The following is a 23,600-nucleotide window of genomic DNA, read 5'->3' on the forward strand; positions in this document are numbered from 1 at the left end:
TGGACCTTCGAGTCTGCACTGGTCCTTGGAAAGAGCACCCTACCTTCACCCTATCCCCGGAACACCACTAACCTTTTTTGGACACAAAGGGCAATTTAGCATAGCCAATCCACCTAACCTGCACATCTTTGGACTGTGGGAGGAAACCGGAGCACCTGGAGGAAACCCACGCAGACACGGGGAGAACAGTGACCACACGGACAGTGACCGGGAATCGAACCTGGGACCTTGGAGCTGTGAAGCAACCGTGCTAACCACTGTGCTACCGTGCTGAAGGGAAAGACTCATTTGCTACTCTATCCAAAGTTTCAGTTTTGTTGTCCACTGATTCACCAAATCGGTCTTTAGTCAACTGTAATAAAACTGAGGCTGAATTTGCATCCTGTATGGCCCTCGATAGTGCCTGTGGTACTTGCTCAAAATAATTGCCAGGATTTTTTTAAAAAGTGCATGATGGAATATTTATATTGTTTTGTCATGCAGACCCATTATACTACAATGGGACCTATTTCTTTATGACTGTGGAAATTGGGGTATATAATAAAAATTGATTATTCATTCTTAAATTTCAAGTTTCTGCACAAGTGTGTATTTAATTTGCATCTGTAGATAAAACATTCATATTTCTGTCCCCCAAAGAGGAGCTTGCATGATGTCTTTTAAGAATGTGGCTGTTATTAAAGTTATTCTTTCCTCTCTGCACAAAACACGCCTTCACAATACTGGAATAGGCCTTCTCACTCATGGAAATTCGAGTGCCAATTCTTCAAAAAATCTTTGGTTTGGAATCCTAGATTCACAATCAGTTACCATTTTGAATCTTCGCTCATTGTGTCCAAACATAATTACACTGATAAAAGTGTTTAATAGTTGTGCTAAACTGGTGCAATCTGCAACCATTGCTTCAAATTAATGTGTTTAGGCATTAAAAAGTGAATTTCACAGATCATTTTGATGGAGGATATACATTCAAAATTGGATCATTTGCAAAAAGTCTCTTATAAATAGGTTCCTAACCTGTTGCAGCTGTGAATGGAATAAAAGGTTTATTTCTGTAAACTGCAGTTCCCAGGCCTACATGTTCCATTGCCACAACAGAGATGTTTGTTTTTCCAACTTGCAATTAAAATTTCCCTCTTAGCACAGTATACAAAAGGACATGCAATGATGTTAAATTGGATTGGCAAAATTCTAAATTTCAAAGAATAGATTAAAGTGAACACATCTGAAATAGATGATTCTGGTTGTAACAAGGTGAACATGCAAAATACTAGTTTACAAAACATGCAGAACAAAGATCAGCATAGAAGTGATCACTTGTTGTGCAATATTCTTCTTTCAGGAAGCAGCTTGTTGGGCACTGTACAATCTACTTTTGCATCAGAATGATCTTCATGCAAAGTTTGGAGACGAAGATGCGTGGTATTGAAATTTTAGTTTCTTTTAAAATATGCTTAGCTGTAATTTTAGTGCTTTTGTAACTGAAATGTTTCTGTTTTTATAGTAATTCATTTGATGTGGGCATTGCTCCAATCCTATACGCCCTTGAGAAGGTGGTGGTCAGCTGCCTTTTTCAATTGCTGCAGTCCATGTGTAGGTATACCCACAGTGGTGTTAGGGAGAGAGTTCCAGCGACAGTAGTGGATCAGTGATGCATTTCTAAGTCAGAATGATGTGGTTTGGAAGGACCTTGCAGGCGATGGTGCTCCCATGCATTTTATGCTCTTGTCCTTCTAGGTGGTAGTGGTCATGGGTTTGGAAGGTTCTGTCTCCGTATCCTTGGTGAGTTCCTGCAGTGCATCTTATTGATGATGTGGAGATGCCGGCGTTGGACTGGGGTGAGCACAGTAAGAAGTCTTACAACACCAGGTTAAAGTCCAACAGGTTTGTTTCAAACACGAGCTTTCGGAGCACGGTTCACCTGAAGAAGGAGCCGTGCTCCGAAAGCTCGTGTTTGAAACAAACCTGTTGGACTTTAACCTGGTGTTGTAAGACTTCTTACATCTTATTGATGGTATATATGGCTGCCACTGTGCATCGTCGGTGAAGGGGTACCAACCAAATGGGCTGCTTTGTCCACTACAGTGCCAGGTTTTGAGTGTTGTTGGAGTTTCATTCATCCAGGTGTAGCCATCTCAGATAGCCACCTGCAAAGGACCATGGGAATTATGGCCCACCCAGGACTCAGACACACTCAGAGCTTTTGTGTGTATTTGCAACCCAGATAGCTAGACACGATCGAAACCCCCAGCTCGTTTGCATTCTAATGGCCCATTTCCCCAGAACAAAAGGACTGTACTCAGGTAACCGATACAGATGCAGACTAACCGGCGCCACCCCCTTTGCTAAGAAAGCCCAAACAGCCAAGGTCAAGACCGCTCAGGACACGCCCAGCCATCGAGGCACCCACCCCTTTATTGGCCAAAATCGAAGGCAGTGATCGAAGCCTGTCGAATTATTGGGTTCAAAGCCAAGGATCGCACCAAAGCACGTGAAATCCCAGAGGGATAAAAAGAGACACAGCCGTGTGTTCGGTCTCTCTTGACCCCGGTCTACGCCTAAAACCAAGTGTAGCATTATGACCAGAAGACAAGTTCAAGACCAACGATCCCGACCAGATGGATGAACCCAGCAGAAACAAAGCCACGTTTACCCAGCCACGCAAGATCCGAACAAAGGCCTTGTTCATCTGCAAAGAGCGGGTTGCCCTGAAGTTAAGTATAGGTTATTGTAGTTGTTAGGTGTTGTTTAACTTGTAGTGTTTATGTTGCATGTCAGAGTAATCCTTGTGTGTAAATAAACTATCTTTGAACTTGAACTGAATAACTGGTTATTTGGTCTTGATTGATATCCGGTAAAGCCTTGTGGTGATATCATTTTATACCTGGCAACTCTGAAAAGCAATATTATCATTAATAACTGCCATATCTAGTTAATTTGGCAACATTATTGGTGACTCCGGTGCCGATTGGCAACACAGGCAGGGAGATAGTATTCCATCACACTTTTGACTTGAGCGCAGACATAGTGGACAGGCTTTGCGGAGTCGGGAGGTGAGTTATTCATGGCGGAATTCCTAGCCTCTGACTGGTTCTTGTAGCTGCAGTATTTATATGGCTAGTCCAGTTGAGTTTCTGGTGAATAGTTACTCCCAAGACGTTGATAGTGGGGGATGGTAATGCCATTAAATGTCAAAGGGTAATGGTTAAATGTGCTCTCGTTGGAGATGGTTATTGCCTGGCACTTCATGAATGTTACTTGACACTTGTCAGCCCAACCCTGGATATTGTGCAGGTCTTGCTGCATTTGGACTCTGGCGAATTTGCAAATGGTAGCGAATTGTGCAATCATCAGTGAACAGCCCCACCTCTGACCCTGTGATGGAGGAAATATAATTGATGAAACAGCTGAAGGCAGTTGGGCTACCCTGACTACCCTGAGCAACCTGTGTAGTGATGTCCTGGAGTTGAGATGATTGACTTCCAACAACTGCAACCATTTGTTTTGTGCTGGATATAACTAACCAGTGGAGAGTTTCCCCCCCAGCTTCTCATTGACTTCAGTTTTGCTAGAGCTCCTTGATGCCACACCTGATCATATAGTGTCTTGATGTCAAGGGCAGTCACGCTCACATCATCTCTGGAGTACAACTCTTTTGTCCATTTTTGAACCAGGGCTCTAATAAAACCAAGAGCTGAGTGAACTGGCGCAACCTAAACTGAACTTCAGTGAGCAGGTTATTTGCTAAGTTGATGACCTCTTTCATCAATTTATTGCTGATCAGCAATAGACTGATGGGTAGTAAGTTTTGGCTAGCTTTGGATTTGACCTGGCTTTTTCTACACAGGACATATCTGGGCAATTATGAACATTGGATAAATGCCAGTGTTGTAGCTGTTCTCGGAACAGCTTGGCTAGGGGTGCAGCTAGTTCTGGAGCACAATCTTCCATATATTGATGGAATAGTCAGGGCCCAGTGAAGAATATTGCAGAATCCAGTGCCTTCAGTCATTTCTTGATATCACATGGAGTGAATCAAATTGGCTGACCGCAGACATCTGTGATGCTGGCGACCTCCAGAGATGGATCATCCACTTCTGACTGAAGAATGTTCAAATCTTTTGCATGGATGTGGTGGACTCTGCCACCACTGAGGATGGGTTAATTGTGAGCCTCTTCCTTTAGGGAGTTGTTTACTTGTCCACCACTATTCACAACTAAATGTGGCAGGACTTCATAGCTTAGATTTGATTGATTGGTTTCTGGATTGCTTAGCTCAGTCAACTGCATACTGCTTGTGCTGTTTGGTAGATAAGTCCTGCATATATTCTTGTGGTTGCAGCTTCATCACGTTGACAACCTCCATTTTATGTATGCCTGATGCTACTCCTGGAATGCCCTCCTGCACTCGTCATTCAGTCAGGATTATCCCCTGTTTAGTGGTAATGGTAGAATGGGCGATATGCCAGGCCATGTGGTTAGGTACAATTTTGCTGCTGCTGGTGGGTCCACATCAAGGCATCTCATGAATGCCCAGTCTTGAGTTGCTAGAATCTATTTGTTCCACTGGCCAACATTTAATATGGTGGAGAATCCTCCTCAATGTGACGACAGGACTTTGTCTCCACAAAGACTGTGCAGTTGTTGCTCCTGTCATGTGGGCAGATTGGTTGGTAAAGGATTGTTGGTTTCCTTCCCACCTGCTGTAGACCCAGTCTAGCAGCGAAGTCCTTTCGGACTCTGCTTGCTCTGTCTGTTATGTTGCAGCTGAACCACCCTTGGTTAAAGTCCACACCCAGAGTACGTTCTGTGCCTATTCCACCTCAGTTCTTCCTCCCAGTAGTGTACAACGTGGTATGATTTGCAGCAGGAGGTTTACTTGCAAATGTTTGACTGGATGTCATGGGACTTCATGGGTCTGGAGCCGATGCTGTGGGCTCCTGGGCCACTCCCTACTGACTGTGTCCACTATCTGTTGGGTCTGGTGCGACAAGACAAACCCAGGGATGATGATAATTGTGTCTGGGACATTTCGTGTAATGTCTGGGACATTATATGCAATGTATGATTCTATGAGTATGACTAAGTTGTTTGATTAGTCTGTGTGACAGCTCTCCCAATTTTGGCATAAGTCCCAGATGTTAGTAGAGAGGACTTTTCAGGGTCTTTTTGGCTGGGTTTACCATTGTAGTTTCCGGTGCCTATGTTGATGCCAGGTCGTCCATCTGGTTTCATTCAGATGAGCTTTCCTGACAATCAACAATGGTTATCATTAGACTTTTTATTGAACAAATTCAAATTCCACAATCTGTTTGGTGGATTCAAACTTGGGTTCCCAGAGCATTAACCCTTGGTCTCTGGATTACATGTCCAGTGACATTGCTACTACGCCACTGGGCCCCAGTTTATTCTATAGTTCTGACTGGAATGCGTTCAAGTAATATCTTATTGTATTGCAGCTACCCAGTTCACAGAATGATGATGGCAGCCATGTTATTACATTCCAATTCAAAAGAAGTGTTTCGAGCAGCAGCCAATGCGCTGGCGACTTGGCAGACCAAAGCGGTAAGTTAAAAATTAAGGAACATCGAGTAAAGTATTAAAGCAACTAATTTTGTTTCTTTATGTGTTTAATTTTCTTTTGTTTAACAGCACAAGTAAGAAAGCTTCTGTTGGCAAAAGGGATACATATGAACATTCTAGACCTAATGAAAAAAACACTCAGACTCTTGTGATGTCCTGGAAAGTGCTTGCAAGTTCCTTAATAAAGCTATTTCTGGGAAGGTAAATGTTTATCTTGGTTGTTTTTCTAGATGGCATAATGCTTTTAAGAGCTGTTTCCTCATTTCTCCAGTTGACATTGCAGCACCTATTTACCTGTGTCAACATACAAATGCTGATGAACAACAATCAGCCAGGTGAGTGCTCGTTTGAAGCTGGTAATGGGGAGAAGTCAATAAAGCTGGTATCCGGTATCTTTTTGTGCGAAAACAGAAAATGCTGGAAAAACTCTGTAGGCCTGATGATATTTGTGACGAGAAACAGCGGTAACATTTCAGGCTGATGATCTTTCATCAGACCCAGTGCTACAGATATGAAGTTTTATAAGATTGGCATGTTTTCAGACTGTGTCTTTAATTTAAGATAAAATTAAGGGGTCATATGGCATGTTCTGAAGTCGGTCTGACAACAGGCCTGTGTGTGAGAGCTGTTGGAAGATGAAAGGTTTTGCTGGGAAGAAATTCATACCAGGAGACGATAGCAGCAGCATCTGCAGTTACAGATGGTCAGATTGCTCATCTTCAGAGTACTGGGAAGGTGTTGAGGATGTTAGATTGTAAATGGTTGTACTTTGAACTGTCAATCTAATTCCAAGATAGAATGGGGTTGGAGTCTAAAGGATAGCTAATTAGTATTCCTACATGGTTACAAGGCCTATGTGATTCATGTTGCTATGGAGATGGGCTTTGAAAGGAGAAAGATATCCCTGAAAAACCTTACACACAGGTTGTCTGCTCGGATCAGGGAGAGAGGGAGCAGCTAGAGGCCAAATGTTTCTGTGGTTCACCGCACAGGACTGCGGATGGGAGTTCTTGCTTGGATTTGATTGGAAAGACTAAATATGTGAGAATTCGATACAAGGCTGGAAGATGTGCTTCTCTCATGCTGGAGAGAAAAATTTCTGAGAAAACGCTCACTGTGAAAGACAGTTTTGGGGTTAAAAGTTACCAGGCTGGTAAACAAAAGGAATGAAAATAAACTGTTGGGACTAAGAATCACTTTGGACTTTGTCCATGAAAACCAAATTACTATGTTAGAGACAGTGTAAAGTATACCCATTAAATGTTTTTTTTTGGTTATTTAAAAGTAGTGTTCTGTTCTTATAGTATAGGTTGCCTACCAAAGAAAATAGTGTTCAGTCAATAGTGCTTTTAATCTATTACAAGTCTTAAAACATGAGATCTTGTTAAGTCATCTTTTCAGCTATCAATTGGAAGTTTGAATTTGTCTTTTTAAAGCTATCGGGTGGGATTCTCCGCCCCGCCACGCCACATTTCTGCCCCGACCCGCCGGCGGGATTCTCCATTATGCTGACCAGTCAATGGTGTTTCCTATTGTGGGGCAGCCCCTCGCTGTCGGGAAACCCCCAGACGCTGGCAAAACAGAGAATCATGCCGGCGGAGAATCCCGCCCATTATCTCTACATGGGTCATAACACCTCATGGAAAAATCATCGGCCTGAAGCATTAACTCTGTTTCTCTCCATGGATGCTTTTGGACCTGCGGAATATTTTCAGCATTTTCTGTTTTGTTTTCAGATTTCCAGAATCTGCAGTATTTTGCTTTTGTCTGGTATCTTTTTGGTTATCCATTTTTTAGGGGAATGAGCAAACCTCCAAATAGCAACATTGCTGGAACAAAAACTCTGGGTGTGTGATATGGTAAATAATTCTACCCCTGAAAGATGCTGAATAATTGTGCTTCATACTGTACATTCAGTTTTTCTACGTGCAGTTGAGGTGTTCATGGGGTTTCTATGACACTCTGTCCTCAGGAAAATACATTTTTTGCCCAGCTCTAAGCGATGTAGCAGGAACTGGTAGACTGAGTGTTGGTGTTTATTTTTCTCTCTCTTTGGTTGCCACATTGTGCCTTTACCCTCATGTCAAAACCGAAATCAGGAAAATGCTGGTGGTGAGGTTCACTTATTGCACCTGACTCTAAATTTCAGGAAAATTACACACTGGCTGATAATTCTACAATGATAAGTGATTAATATACCATTGTGACTCCATTTGTAAACATATTGCAAACTGTGACGTTTTCGGCATTCCCTGTGATAATCTCAGTTGTGAAAAAATAAAATGATGTCAGTTTTTGACTTCCTTGCAAATAACATTGATTTAGAAATATGATGTTGTACCTTATGCCATCATAATTCTAGTTTGCAGTATTCCGATTTAAAATTCAGTGGGTGATTCTTTTATAAGTGATGTACAGTAGTGAGTACATACATATATATTGTTGTCAAGGGGATATTCAGCCCTAAAAGAGTTGGTGTGTTTCTGTTAACAGAATCTTTATTACTGCCATGACATTTCATTAAACATGCCACTGACTTCAAGCAATGAGTAATTATGTTTTTTTTATCTATAAATATCCGAAGAATTTGCTACATGTCATGAACTTTAAATAATGAGTAATATTTTTTATCAACCTCTAAATATTCTATGATTTTGCCACAAGCATGCACTGTCACTCTTTGTTAAAACTGAAAAAATAAATGGAAAGGAAAGCCAGTTACTTTGACAGAGTTCTGCTGACGTTGGTGGAAGGCCACAATTTCAGAACCAGCTGCCCATCAGGCAGTCTGATTTAATCAGTCATCCTCCATTACCTCAGGATCTATTTACAGCAGTTAGACATTGTGACCTTTCAGCTCCATCTTAGAATCAGTACTGTACTATGCATTGCATAATAGAATATCTAAAATTGCATGTTCTTGCCATTGTCGAGAACACAGAAAAGCTGCTCATGAAGGTAGACTATGTTAACAGAAGTAGAATTTAGAATACTTCCTTAAAGTTTGGGATTTATTTTTTAAATATTTGTGCTTACCGCATTAGATTACCTTGTGAATTAAGAGATGGATCACTTTCTAACCTTTTGGGTGTAGTGCTCAGCACCAATAACTCCCAGCTCAGTTCCATTTTATGCTCTTTGCAGAGTGAAGCATTTTGTGAACGTGGCCTCAAAAGTGTACCTCCCAGAATCACAAGTCCAATTCCTATGACATCAGTCGGATTTCTAAGTTTTAGACTCCTCCTGCTCTTGTCGTTTTTTAGTTTTTACACAAGAGTGTGGTGCGTGCCTGTAACGAGCTGCCGGGGGAGGTGGTGGAAGCAGATACAATAGAAATGTTGAAGAGGCATCTTGATGAATACGGGATGGGAATAGAAGGATATGGACCCCGGAAACACAGAAGGTTTTAGTTTAAATGGACATCATGAAGGGCCTGTTCCTGTGCTGTATTGTTCTTTGTTCTTTGAAATTCCAGATTTAAATTTAAAAGTCTACGTTCTGGGGCTATGTGCATTGGAAAGGGATTTGAAACTGTCCAGAACCATTCCCCTTAGATTCTCACAGTAGAAAATGAGTGGAAGGTTCTATCCAAATAGTCCGTTTTGGATTCAAACCTAAATTCCAGATGTGAATGGATAGTGCAAAAATAACTACAAATGCTACTTTTGATATATTTAAATTGTACAATGGCCTTAGGAATATTTTGTCCCTTGAAACCCTTTAATGATGTAAAAGCAGAATTCAACAAATTATCCTCCATAATATATTTTTATTTCACACCATTAATAAATGTGCTGTAATCATTTCATGTATTTTCAGTACTCTGAGTCTGGATATTATGAGATTAACTTCAAGGAGAATAGTGGACACATTGAAGATCAGTTTGCATAATTCTTCAGTACAGCTTGAGGCCCTTCGGGTTATGGCACATATTATTTGCCCTGGTAAGTGAAGGAAAAATAAATTGATCTGGTTTGTGTCTGCGCGTCTGCTGAATTAGTGTGATGAATGGAAAATAGTGATTTAAAAAAAAAATGTATTCATTTATTAGCATCTTGTACCCTATTTCACATAATTGTTCCTTTATTTGTGTTGATGGGCAAGGGTTACTTGAAAGGCTTGTGATTTGTTTAAGAACCGGGGAATTTCGCTGGAGGTTTAGTTCTAACCGGAGACCTGAAATCTGGATGACCTGAGGTTTGCATGGTTCACATACTATAATTTTGTGAAAGTCACTAAAGGCTGTTTCATTTACAAATCTTCAACTCTGTGGTAGTTTCGGAAATTGTATTTTAACTCCTTTGAACCGGATTTCAGTCCAATTATTTTAAATTATTTTGCTGTATTACTTCACTTCTATAAAAATACCTGCTCAATTAGTTTTGGTCTACATGCTTTTCTCAGCTAAGTGGCCTGTTCTGCTTTTTGGAAGTGTGGCATCTCATTGACCTATGGTTCATTAGAAACCAGCACTAGTGGTTAATTTAATCCTGGACATGCTATCCCACATATGGAGGGTGATTTTGAGCTCGCGTTAGCTATCAGAATAAACAGCAACCAAAGAGAAAATGCTGGAAAATCTCAGCAGGTCTGGCAGCATCTGTAGGGAGAGAAAAGAGCTAACGTTTTGAGTCCAGATGACCCTTTGTCAAAGCTAAAAGACGGAAAGTGGGAAATATTTATACTGTGGAGTGAGAAAATGAAAGGTGCATCTGCAATAATTTGCTTTTACCCAGCATAAACAGCAATGTGGCCACATAACCTTGTGAGAATTGGAAAACTGGGTTCCTGTCGGCAAGATTTTATTTTACGATGTTTCCACGCCCCTCGCTGGTGACATCATGAGTGGGGACCTCATTTAAATGCATTTAAATAAATCAAAATGTATTTAAAGGACTTCCCGCAATATATTCTCTCCAGGTAAGGAATTCCCACATCAGCAAGGTTTGCAAAATGGGAATTAATCGAGGGGAACCCCCCCAAGGATACTAAGGTGAGTTTTGCACTCAGGGGCATTGACAGTGTCCTGAAACTGTCCCTGGCACCCTGGCAGTGCCATGGTGGCAGTGCCAGGGGACTGTACCAGTGCGGGGCCTCTGGGAAGCCCCAATTGGAGGGAGGGTGGTTCCAATGTGAGGGGTAGGATGTCCTGGTGCTTGTGCGGGGGGGGGGGGGGGGGGGGGGGGGGGGGGGGGGGGGGGGGGTGGGGGGGATTGCCGTGTTGCTTGTGGGTGTATCCTCCTTATGTGTGGGGTGGTTGCCCCAGTGCCTGTGTGGTGGGGAGGACTTCCCCGTGCTTGTGAGGGGCTCCCTTGTCCATGGGAGGGAGTTTCTTTTCAACGCAGGTCAGGGCGCCCTTAACAAAAGAGCACCCTGATCTCTGGTGCTGGAGCTGCTGACTCTATCAAGCCCTGCCCCACTAGCATGAAAGCAGAAACGACTTTGTGCACAGACTGGCAGAGAATCTGGAGACAAAACTCGCTGTGCAGCTGGAGAGCTACATGCCGAATTTCTCGGTGAAACTGACACTGAAAAAATATCGGAAGATTCCACTCTTCACATATGCGAGCAGGCAGGTTTTGGATTAAAAACTTGAAAATCTTGGAAATACTCAGTAGTTCCTGCAGCATCTGTAGAAAGAGAGAGTCATGGATCATCATTCTGAAATGTTTACTGTTTCATCAAAACTGTAAGAAGTTTAGAAGTTTCAAATAAATGCATGGGCTGGGAACATGGAAAAAGACAACGGGCTGGATTCTCCGATTTCCAGACTAAGTGCTGACACCGGCGTGGGAACAGTGGCGTTTTACGCCAGAAAAAAACGTTGCAACAACTGCACCGATTCCGGGACCGCTGGGGGGGCTTGCAGCTGTGCCAGGTAAAACTCCTGGCTCCCATGCCAAAAACGCCTGGAGAATGGCCGGGTCCGTGGCCGCGCATGGACCTGGCTTGCCAAATAATGACCCCAAGTAACCCCCCGGACCACCCCAACCAGTTCCCCAGCCCTTGCCGAACCCCCCCCCCCCCCCCCCCCCCCCGCGGTCAGCGGCATGCCCCCCTCCCGACTGTGGTGGTGCTGGACACAGTCCACAGCTGCTACGCGTGGTCCACGGAAAAAAAACCCATAAGTGTTCTGCGCCATTGGGTACTCGGCCCATCGGGGGTGCGTACCGGGGGAGGGCCTCGAGTGACGACTGGGGCCGACCTGACGACACGTGGCATACTCTTTGTATGCCGTTATTGAAGGGGAGGTGCATCGTAAAAGTGGCCCGCCCCCGATTTAGGCGCAATCAGGGACTCTTCAGCTGATCGGCGAACGAGATTTCGGCATCGGCGTTTTGAGAATCCTGCCCATGAAGTTCTTTTATAGGGTGGAATGTAGCAGAGATTAAATGATAAAAGGGAGAATCGTGCAGCACAGAATGAAATGGTAATGGGATAAGTTAAAGGAACAATGATGGATTTAAAGGAGGTGTGAATGGGAAATGCACAATCATTGCCAACAACTGCTTTCCTAAAATAGAGGTGGTGGTGGGGGAAAATGTTATGATCTGAAATTGTTGAACTCAAGTGTTGAATCCAGAGCTTGTAAAAGTGCCTAATGAAACGATAGATGTGTAGTTCCTCAAGTTCAAGTTGAGCTTAATTGGAACTATGCAAGAGGTGAAGGACAAAGGTAAAAGTGGGAGTGGATGGAAGAATTAAAATGGCAGGTGACTGGAAGCTCAAGGCCATTATTACTCATTGAATGGAAGTGTTCTGTAAAGTGGCTACGCAATCTGTTTTTGATCTCCCCAGTGTTCAGGTGAGTACATCATGAGCATTGAATACAGTGTACTACATTGAAAGAAATACATGTAAATCACTTTTTAAAAAATTTTTTAGAGTACCCAATAAATGTTTTCCAATTAAGGGCCATTTTAGCGTGTTCAATCCACCTACCTTGCACATCTTTGGGTTGTGGGGTTGAAACCCACGCAAACACAGGGAGAATGTGCAAACTCCACACGGACAGTGACCCAGAGCCGGGATTGAACCTGGGACCTCGGCGCCGTGAGACTGCAGTGCTACCACTGCGCCACTGTGCTGCCCATGTAAATCACTTTTACTTGGAAGAAATGTTTGGGATCTTGAACAATGGAAAGGGCGGAGGTAAAATTGCAGGTGTAGCATCTCCTGCGTTTGCATGGAAAGGTGCATTGGGAAGGCTTGTGGGGGGTGATTGAGGAATGGAGAAGGGTGTCTTGGAAAGAACAGTCCCTTCGGAATGCTGAAAGTGGAGGAGAGGGGGAAATGATTTTTGTTGCGCCATGCTGGACACTCGCAAATGTTGGAGGATGACGTTTGAATGTAGAGACTGGTTAGATGGAATATAAGAATAAAGGGAGGTTAGTTGTTGTTCTGGGAAGGAGGAGTAAGGGGTGAATGAAAAATTCAGAGAAATGGATCAGAGAAGTTCAAGAGCCCTGCCATGTGGGGGGAAGCCTCAGTTGAGGAAAAAGGTAGATGTATCAGAAGCTCTGGTATAGCAGTTGACATCACCAGAGCACATGCAATATCAATTGAGGAACAGAGAAAACAGGGAACAAAGTGGGAGGAAATGTGGTCACTTTAGATGTGGCAATAGGCTTACAGTGGATATTGGTAGATAGCTTAACCCAAGAAATGGAAACAGAGAATTGAGGGATGGAAGGGAAGAGTCAGAGATGAATTATGTGTAGGCGAGAGAAGGGTGGAAATTGGAATCAGGGCTTATGGAATTTGGGCTGCATGTTGATTAGCATTGCTGCCTCTCAGCGCCAAGAACCCGGGTTTGATTCTGGCATTTGGTGACTGTGAGAAGTTTGCATGTTCTGCCTATGTCGACATTGGATTTCCTCCAGGTGGCTCGATTTCCTCCCACTTTCCGAATATATACAGGGTAGTGGATTGACCAGACTAATTTGCACCTTAGTGTGCATCTTATGGGGTTTCGGGGATAGGGTGGGGGTAGGGTAGGGCGAGGTAGGGTGCTCTTTCAGAGGGTTGGTGCATACTCGATGGACCAAGTGTCTTCCTTCTGCACTGTAGGGATTCTGTGGTTTAAAAGCTGCAATTAACTCAACTTCCAGTTCAAGATGAGATCAAGAAGTGGTACCGATTTTAGTCAGCTGGAGGAGTGTGCTGCTGGATAGGGACCGATTAGGCCTCTGATCAAGGAAGAAGCTTGGAGCACTTGGGCCATCCTGATGGGGGATGGAGTTATAGAGAGATTGGACATCCATGGTGCAAAAGAGCTTGTTAGGACCTGGAAACTGTTATGCAATGCAGGCTTTGGAAAAGTCTTTGTAAACAATATTCAAGAGGCTCAACACCATCCAGGACAAAGCTGGCTTGATCCCCTTTCCACAAACATTCAAACCCTCCACCACTGATGAACAGTGGCCACCGTGTTTACCATCTACAAGATGCACTGCAGTGATTCACCAAGGTTCCTCAGACAGCACCTTCCAAACGCATGACCACTACCGTCTAGAAAGACAAGAGCAGCAGATACCTGGTACACCACCACCTGGTGGTTCCCATCCAAGTCACTCACCCTGTCTTGGAAATATATCGCAGTTTCTTCACTGTCGCTGGGGTAAAATCCTGGAACTCCCTCCCTAACAGCTCTGTGGGTGTACCTATACTTCATGGACTGCAGCGGTTCAAGGAGGTAGCTCAACGCCACCTTCTGAAGGGCAACTAGTGATGGCCAATAAATGCTGGCAAAACCAGTGACACCTACATCCCGTAATTTAAATCTTTTTAATAGGGAGACAAAATAGAGTCAAGAGAGGAGGAAATAATTTCTGGTGGGCAAACAGTCGGCTGAAATTATTACTTACTAGGGCAGCCTTGTTGTGGCTCTTGGAAAGTAGGTAGAAACACATTGTGCAAAGTAGGAAGCTATGATTTTGAAGGCTGTGGAGGTTAAATTTCCAGAGGAGATGAGGTGACAGCCTTTGAAACAATGGATTGATGTTCGGTGGTGAGATAATGGTCCAGGGAGAAGAAGGAGGAGGTGTCCGGCGGTTTCGATAGGATTTCCATGACACAATTACCAGGCAACCAGGCACTTACCTGGACACTGTCAGGCTTCCCGAAACACCACAATAGAGTGGTAATACCACCCCTGAGAGTTGCTGACCAGTCAGAGGTAGGTTAGAGTAAGTGAGGAGAGTGAAGCAATTGAAACAGCTGATGTCACAGTAGCAGTTCTCAATGGAAAGCTAAAAGAAGAGCAAGAGATCTGAGGTCATCGATCATGAAACACCCAAGTCTCCTTTTGAAAATGATCTTTTATAGAGAACATAAAGAAACTGTGGGTGAGGATAAAGGGTACTTTTTCAGGTTGGTGACCTGTAATCAGTGGGATTCCAAAGGGATTAGTGCAGGGACTGTAACTGTTTAAAATATATATCAATGACTTGAAGGAAGGAAGTGAATGTACTGTAGCCAAATTTGTAGACACCACAAAAATAGGTGGAAAGGCAAGTTGCGAGAGGAATACAAACAGTTTGCAAAGAGTTTTGATAGGTTAAGTAAGTGGGCAAAAAGTTGGCAAATGGAGTATCATGTGGGAAAATGTAAGTTGTTGATTTTGGAAAGGAGAACAAAAGAACAGTATTATTTAAATGAAGAAAAGCTGCAGAAAGCTACAACAGAACGGGACTTCGGGTTACTTGTGTCTGAAACACACAAAGCTCGCACACAGGTGCAGCAGGTAATCAGGAAGGCAAATGAAATGTTGGCCCTTATTTCAAGGGGTTTGGAGTATAAGAGCAGGGAAGTCTTGCTGCAACTGTACAAGTTACTGGTAAGACCACACCTGGAGTACTGTGAGCAGTATTTGAGGAAAGATATTATTTAGTTGGAGGTAGTTCAGAGAAGGTTCACTAGTATGATCCCCCGATAAGGAGGGATTGTCTTGTGAACAAACGTTAAGCAAGTTGGGTCTCTACTCATTGGAATTTAGAAGAATGAGAAACATATAGAATGAAACATATAGAATTCTTAAGGGGCCTGGCAGGGTAAATACTGAGATGATGCGTCCCCTCACGGGAGCATTTAGGAGCAGAGGGCATAGTCTCGAAGGGGTGCCAATTTAAGACTGAGATGAGGAGGAATTTCTTCTCTCATTTTAAAAAATATTTTTATTCTCCTCCTTTGTCACATTTTCTCCCAAATTTACACTCACCAACATAAAACAATAAGCAGTAATGAATATAATGTCAACCCCCATATCAACAACAATCCCATCCTCCCACCAACCCCTAAACAACTGCCCGCATGTTAACATGAACAAATAACAAAAAGGAATCAGGAATCACCCATAGTCACCATTAACACATACAGTACCCCTCCCCCAACCCTCTCAACCACCACCCCACTACAGTACCCCTCCCCCCAACCCTCTCAACACACCCCCCCCCCCCCCCCCCCCCCCCCCAGAAGCCACGGATGAACTTGTATCTGGAATCACCACTGCAGACGTTAGAGCAGCCTTCTTGAAGGTCAACCCATGGAAAGCCACTGGCCCGGATGGGGAACCCGGGCGAGCACTCAAGTCTTGCGCGGATCAGCTGGCGAGGGTATTCGCAGACATCTTCAACCTCTCTTTACAACAATCTGAGGTCCCTATCTGCTTCAAGAAGATGACCATCATCCCTGTACCAAAAAAAGTCAAGCAGCGTGCCTTAATGACTATTGTCCAGTGGCTCTGACATCCATCATCATGAAGTGCTTTGAAAGGTTAGTCATGGCACGAATCAACTCCAGCCTCCCAGATTGCCTTGATCCACTACAGTTTGCCTACCGGTGCAACACGTCCACAGCAGACGCCATCCCCATGGCCCTGCACTCTACCCTGGAACACCTAGATAACAAAGACACCTATGTAAGGCTCCTAATTATCGACTACAGCTCAGCCTTCAATACCATCATTCCTGCGAAACTCATCTCCAAACTCAGTGGCCTTGGCCTAGGCTCCTCCCTCTGCGACTGGATCCTGAACTTTCTAACCCACAGACCACAATCAGTAAAGATAGGCAACAACACCTCCTCCACGATCATCCTCAACACCGGTGCCCCACAAGGCTGTGTCCTCAGCCCCCTACTATACCCCTTATAGTAAGAAGTCTTACAACACCAGGTTAAAGTCCAACATGTTCGGGCAGCACGGTAGCACGGTAGCATTGTGGATAGCACAACTGCTTCACAGCTCCAGGGTCCCAGGTTCGATTCCGGCTTGGGTCACTGTCTGTGCGGAGTCTTCAAATCCTCCCCGTGTGTGCGTGGGTTTCCTCCAGGTGCTCCGGTTTCCTCCCACAGTCCAAAGATGTGCAGGTTAGGTGGATTGGCCATGATAAATTGCCCTTAGTGGCCACAATTGCCCTTAGTGTTGGGTGGGGTTACTGGGTTATGGGGATAGGGTGGAGGTGTTGATCTTGGGTAGGGTTCTCTTTCCAAGAGCCGGTGCAGACTCGATGGTCCGAATGGCCTCCTTCTGCACTGTAAATTCTATAATTCTATGTTCGTTTCAAACACTAGCTTTCGGAGCACAGCCCCTTCCTCAGGTGAAACTCAGATTCACCTCAGGAAGGAGCAGTGCTCCGAAAGCTAGTGTTTGAAACGAACATGTTGGACTTTAACCTGGTGTTGTAAGACTTCTTACTGTGCTCATCCCAGTCCAACGCTAGCATCTCCACATCATACTCCTTATACACCTATGACTGCGTGGCCAAATTCCCCTCCAACTCGATTTTCAAATTTGCTGATGACACCACTGTAGTGGGTCGGATTTCAAACAATGATGAGACAGAGTATAGGAATGAGACAGAGAATCTGGTGAACTGGTGCGACGACAACAATCTCTCCCTCAATGTCAACAAAACGAGGGAGATTATCATCGACTTCCGGAAGCGTAGTGGAGAACATGCCCCTGTCTACATCAATACGAACGAAGTAGAAAGAGTCGAGAGCTTCAAGTTTTTAGGTGTACACATCACCAACAGACTGTCTATGTCCCCCCCATGCCAACACTATAGTTAAGAAAGCCCACCAACGACTCAACTTTCTCAGAAGACTGAGGAAATTTGGCATGTCAGCTGCAACCCTCACCAACTCCTACAGATGCACCGTAGAAAGCATTCTTTCTGGTTGCATCACAGCTTGGTATGGAGCCTGATCTACCCAAGACCACAGGAAACTACAAAAGGTCGTGAATGTAGCCCAGTCCATCACGCAAACCAGCCTCCCATCCATTGAATCTATCTATAATTCCCGCTGCCTCAGAAAGGCAGCCAACATAATTAAGGACCCCACGCACCCAGGACATACTCTCTTCCACTTCCTTCCGTAAGGAAAAAGATACCAAAGTTTGAGGTCATGTACCAACCGACTCAAGAACAGCTTCTTCCCTATTGCCATCAGACTTTTGAATGGACCTACCTCGTATTAAGTTGATCTTTTCTCTGCACCTTGCTAGAACTGTAACATTATGTTCTGCAGTCTATCCTTCCTTCCTTATGTACGGTATGCATTGTTTGTACAACATGCAAGAAACAATACTTTTCACTGTATACTAATACATGTGACAATAATAAATCAAATGAAATCAAATCACTAATGGTCGATGTTATCCAATTCTTGAAAGTGCATAATGAATAATGCCCATGAATTGAGGAACCCCTCCATCCTTCCCCTCAGTTCAAACTTACCTTTTCAATAGTCAAGAATTCCAACAGGATCCCCCGCCACGCCAGGGCACAGGGTGGAGAGGTTGCTCTCCAAGCTATCAGGATCCACCTTCGGGTGATCAACGAGGCGAAGGCTACAACATCTGCCTCAGCACCGGTTTCCAAACCCGGCTGGTCCGACACCCCGAATATGGCCTCCCGAGGGCCTGGGTCCAGTTTCCCGTGCACCACTTTAGAGATCACCTTACAAACCTTCTTCCAGTAATCCTCCAGCTTTGGACAGGACCAAAATATATGAACGTGATTAGTTGGGCCCCTCCACAACGTTCACACACATTTTCTACCCCCTCAAAGAGCCGGCTCGTCATCGCCCTTGTGAGGTGTGCTCCATATACCACCTTCAGCTGTATCAGCCCCAATCATGCACACAAGGTGGAGGCGTTCACTCTCCGAAGCACCTCACATCAAAACCCCTGCTCCACACCCTCTCCCAACTCTTCCTCCCACTTTGCTTTGATCCCTTCCAGTGGTGCCTTCTCATCTTCCAAAACACTAAACCGCCGACACTATCCCCTTCTCCAATCCCCTTGTCGTCAGCACCTCACCCAGCAATGTGGAGGCCAGCACCAGCCGGAAATTCTGTATCTCCATCCTGGTAAAATCATGAACCTGCATGTATCTAAACATTTCCCCCTGCTCCAGCCCATACTTTGCTTCCAGCCCCTTGAATCCTGCAAACCGATCCTCAAGAAACAAATCTTTTAGTGTCTTTATCCCCTTCTCCTCCCATTTCCAAAAATTTCCGTCCCACTTCCCTGGCTCAAATCTGCGGTTCCCCTGAATCGGCATTTCCCTTTACCCTGCCCCCCGACCCGAAGTGTTGGTGAAACTGCCTCTACATTCTCAATGAAGCTATTATTACCGTACTCCCTGAGTATTTCCCCGGGGCTATCGGGGGCGGCGCTGTTGCTAGCGCCTTCAATCCCGACCCCCTGCACAAACTCTCTTCTCTCATGGTTTTGAGTGTTTGGAACTTCTTGCCACAGAGAGCTGAGGGGGCAGAGTCCTTGTGTATATTTAAGGTTGAGATAGATAGACTCTTGATCAGGGAATCAAGGGTTACCGGGAAAGAGCAGGACGTGAGGAATATTGGATCAGCCATGGTCCCATTGAATGGTGGAATAGGCTCGAGGGGCTTATCAGGCAAAGAGCTGAGGAAGCTCAAACTATAACATAATAATCCCTGCAGTACTATCGCAGTACTAACCTGGGAAGCCATGGTGAAGTAACACTTTGAATGGAGTGTTGTATATAGGTGAGAATATGTCAGCATTCCATCAAGCACTGAGTGTGGAGAATTCACTCAATAGCTGTGATTTTAAAGGTTGGGCATAACTTTAGTAACTTTTGTGATTTTTGCCTCGTACTGTGACATTTAATCTCAAAGTTTCTCAAAGGTTATGTAACAGTGCACTTTGCTAATTCACAAGATCCGTCCAATACTTGAAAGATGCTTGAAATCTGCAATCATAAGATAGCTTGAATTGACAACACTACTTATTTAAAAAAGATTGCTAGTTAAATTAGGAATGAGACATATTGTAGTGGTGGTCAATATCAAGTTCATTAAAATAATTAAAATAGCTTCATTTTGAAATGCTGCATTATTAAAAGTTCTTCATAACCTTTCCATTGTTGTAGATTCAGAAAAATCGTGATCTTAATTTTTTATTCATTAACTGTTGCTCATTGTGTCTAGCCCAGTGACCAACTACCAGCTTCTACTTGTATACTGGCCTATGAATGGAAACTGCTGCAGTATTAACACCAAGAGCAGACTTCAAATGCTGTTAATGACAAGGAGTAGCGCGGGGATCAACATATCTATGTTCAGAGTAGAAAAATTAGACAACAGTCTCTCTTTATGTATGCACGTGCGCAAATCTCGATTTGAGTTGAAAGGATGACATTTTATTTTGGCAGGCCAACAAATTGTAATGTTGATGGCATTCTTGGCAAATGCTTCATTTGCGAAGCTGACCTTGAAAGAACTCTAAAATTCAAAGGATAAGTTTTTAAACAGTGGAGATTGCCAGTAAACTAAGGAACCTATTTTTGAACTCTCTTATCCATTGGATTCCCTGTCTAGACTTCTCTGGCCTGAATCTACGAATTTGTGTACCGCTAGTGACACTACAATGTAGGAAAAAGCTGACTTATGTATTCTGTTAACATTAAAGATTAATTTAACTGATTGTGGCACAGTGAAAATGCCACTAGACACGCACTCCAGGGACCCAGTCCAATGCTTTGGGGCGTGAGTTCAAACCTCACAATGGTAGCTGGTGAAATTTCAATTCAATGTCATAAACAAATCTGGAATTGAAAGCTAGTCTCAGTAACGGTGACCATGAGACTATCATGAATTGTCGTTTAAAACTCCAATTGGTTCACTTATGTCCTTTAGGGAAAGAAACCTGCCGTCCTTACCTCATCTGGTCGACACGTGACTTCCTGACCCATAGCAAAGTGGTTGACTCTTAACCGCCCTCTGAAAATGCCTAGCAAGCCTCTCAGTTGTAAATGGCAATTAGGGATGGACAGCAAATGCTGCACCCCCCAGCTACATCATATGAAAGAATTAACATTTAAAAAAATGATTGGGCAAAATAAGAGTTTTTCACTTTGAAGAACGTTAGATACCGACAGAGTGGGAAAAATATGGAAAATATTAAAAACAAAATCAATTCTGCAAAGTAAAGAAGATTCCTATAAGTGTAAACAAAGAGAAAAGGATAGTTGTGGGTTGATAGTTGCAAATATTGTCATTATTCTGAAGGGTGTACTGAAATATCAAATACTATGAGGCCTTTGTGACACTGATTGGGTTAAAGTTGTAAAATTCAAAGATTAAATAATGTAGGCAAATGGTTGTATAATCTGGATCATCTTTTTTAATTGTGGAATATTTATGCAGAACTTTTCATCAGGACATTAAGGATGTGAAGTCTAGGATAATAAATATTGCACAATCCAGGCCCCAACAGTGATTATGATATTGGACCGAAATCCAGTGGAAAGAATACTTCACTCCAGGAGTGATTGCATGAAAAAATTGGGATTTGGTATTTTAAAGCAAAACTTTGTTATTAACACAATATTAAACTCTTTAACATCACATCCAAAAATAGCTTACAATTACCTCTTAAACAATATTGCTAAATACAGTAAATACTATCTCTATTCTCAATTAAATAACAAGAAAGGAAAAACATACAGCTCTCAATCCATCCTCAAGTAATCCTTGCTTTCCAGAACAGATTTGGCTCTTGTTAGAACCTCTGCAGACTCGGGTTGGATGTCTTTAAAAGTTGTTTAATCCGGTTTGTATTGCTTCCCCCTTGTCCTCTGAAAAGTCTGCATGGCGTTAAACACTATTAATCTTTTTTATTTACGATCCTACTGTGAGAGCAAAAGACTATACTTGTGGTCTAAAGGGTGGTCAGATCAGAACTCAACTCAAAAGCTTTCTGAATACCTTTAGTTCCATCATCTTGCCAAGCTGACAACAAATTAACTCCCCAGACTGAAAACAAATTAACTCCCCAGGGATTCCCCACAGTAAACAATAGTGCATTAGCCCAGACTTTTACGATGGTCAATTTCACCTTTGGCTCCTAAAAGCTTTCCGCTCTTGCAAAACAAGATTATTTTAAAAGCATGACTATTGCAGTCAAACACATTCTAACCCAGCCGTTTAACCCTTAAATGGCCAAATGTTTATAATGCAAGATATCTAAAATCCTGCATTTATTACATCTTGATGAGCTAAATGTTTTTTTTTCTCATTTCATATTGTTTTATTTTAATTTATTCTGAACTGCTCTTAATTGGATATATTTGTTTTACTACCTTGTGTCCAAAGTTACTCTGAAAGAGGACATGGTGGATGCAGAGCAAGATACGAACGAGTTGGAATCAATGCAGAAAACAATTAAAAAACAGTGTTTGCCAGATGGGTTTCATGGATTGATTCTCGATGCTATGAATAAGGTAAGATCAGAACAAATCTGTGGTCTATATAACATGGGTGTAATTTGACCAAAAAATGGCAAAGTCTCGGGGAGAAAAACGGAGTGAATCCCGCCAATGGAATTGACAGGATTTCTCATGGAATCTTGAACCTCTTGAGATAAAAACTAGTGAGTGGGCATGGTTAACGTCATCACGTTGGCGAGGCGGGGTTTCCTAGAACCAGGAACCGGCTTCAAACATATGGGGGCGCCATCTTAAAAAGGTGACCAGCGCTGCAGACGAATGGTACACAGGACACATCTCAGACGGCTCCGGGCTCTTCCTTCCCCAACCCCACCACCACTGACAGTCATTGTCAGCAGATTTCCCTTCCACACTGCCCACCACATGCATATACACCCTGCCATGGGGCTCCCACTCGGGTGCCCTGGCAGTGCCAACTCGGTTTGCCAACCTGTGCCACTGATGTCTCTCTTCCCCTAGAGGCTATATCCCCAGAGGGATCCACTCGACTGCCTCACGTCTGGTTAGGTTTGGTGTGTATGTCACAGGCGTGACATCGTCAAGATTTCATGAGGCCTGGAGGGAGTGCTCGCTAATGACATGCTAATGTATTAAAACGAGGTTCCAGAGCACATGCTGTGCAATTTACACTACTCCACAGTTGAATGAGCCAGCGAGAGGTTTTCTAAAATTAATTTACAGGATGTGGACAATGCTGGCTCGGCCATCTTGTGTGAAGTGACACCTCACTTCTGACAGACTCAGCAAATTATTAGACGGCAGGAACATAGAAATTCAGACTTTGGCTTTTTATCTTATTTCCAAAACGGAAAAGTGATTTAATCTTTCATGTGCATGACTATCAAAACTGTTATTGCGGGTAGTACATAACCATTGCAAATCATTTTCTTGTGGGCTGAGTGTAACAATGTTTGTTGACAGATTTCACTGCCTCAGTATTGTCACCGCCTCCTGCACCAAAACCGAAATCATTCTCTGTATTCATTTGAACCATATTCACATTTTGCACTTGGTTATCTAAAATATTCAAGAAATTATTTCCTCTATTTTCTCTCTATTGCGTTAGCCGGCACAGGTCCCAAAACTGACCTAGCAGCTGTAAAAGTTTCCAATTAATGGCTTATTTTGAGTTTCAAAGAGTTTTCTGTTCTGCTTATTTATTGGGACTTAAGCATAGAGTGAATCAAGTGCCTCTACCACTTTGTGACAGAACCATTAACTGTTTTTGCACATTATGCT

The 23,600-nt window shown here is 43.4% G+C and overlaps 1 protein-coding gene across 1 annotated transcript in view; it reads left to right on the plus strand.

The window, feature by feature from the left end:
* Positions 1–23,600, plus strand: part of lrrk2 (leucine-rich repeat kinase 2) — a 184,732-nt gene that overhangs the window by 52,929 nt on the left and 108,203 nt on the right. Inside the window, exons 10-14 of the mRNA XM_038812210.1 lie at positions 1,343–1,422; positions 5,460–5,565; positions 5,606–5,784; positions 9,403–9,527; positions 22,228–22,355. Of these exons, the coding sequence (XP_038668138.1) occupies positions 1,343–1,422; positions 5,460–5,565; positions 5,606–5,784; positions 9,403–9,527; positions 22,228–22,355 (618 nt within the window). The remainder of the gene's footprint in view (positions 1–1,342; positions 1,423–5,459; positions 5,566–5,605; positions 5,785–9,402; positions 9,528–22,227; positions 22,356–23,600) is intronic.

The sequence above is a fragment of the Scyliorhinus canicula genome, chromosome 11, assembly GCF_902713615.1.
Source record: "Scyliorhinus canicula chromosome 11, sScyCan1.1, whole genome shotgun sequence".
NCBI classification, from domain to species: Eukaryota; Metazoa; Chordata; class Chondrichthyes; order Carcharhiniformes; family Scyliorhinidae; genus Scyliorhinus; species Scyliorhinus canicula.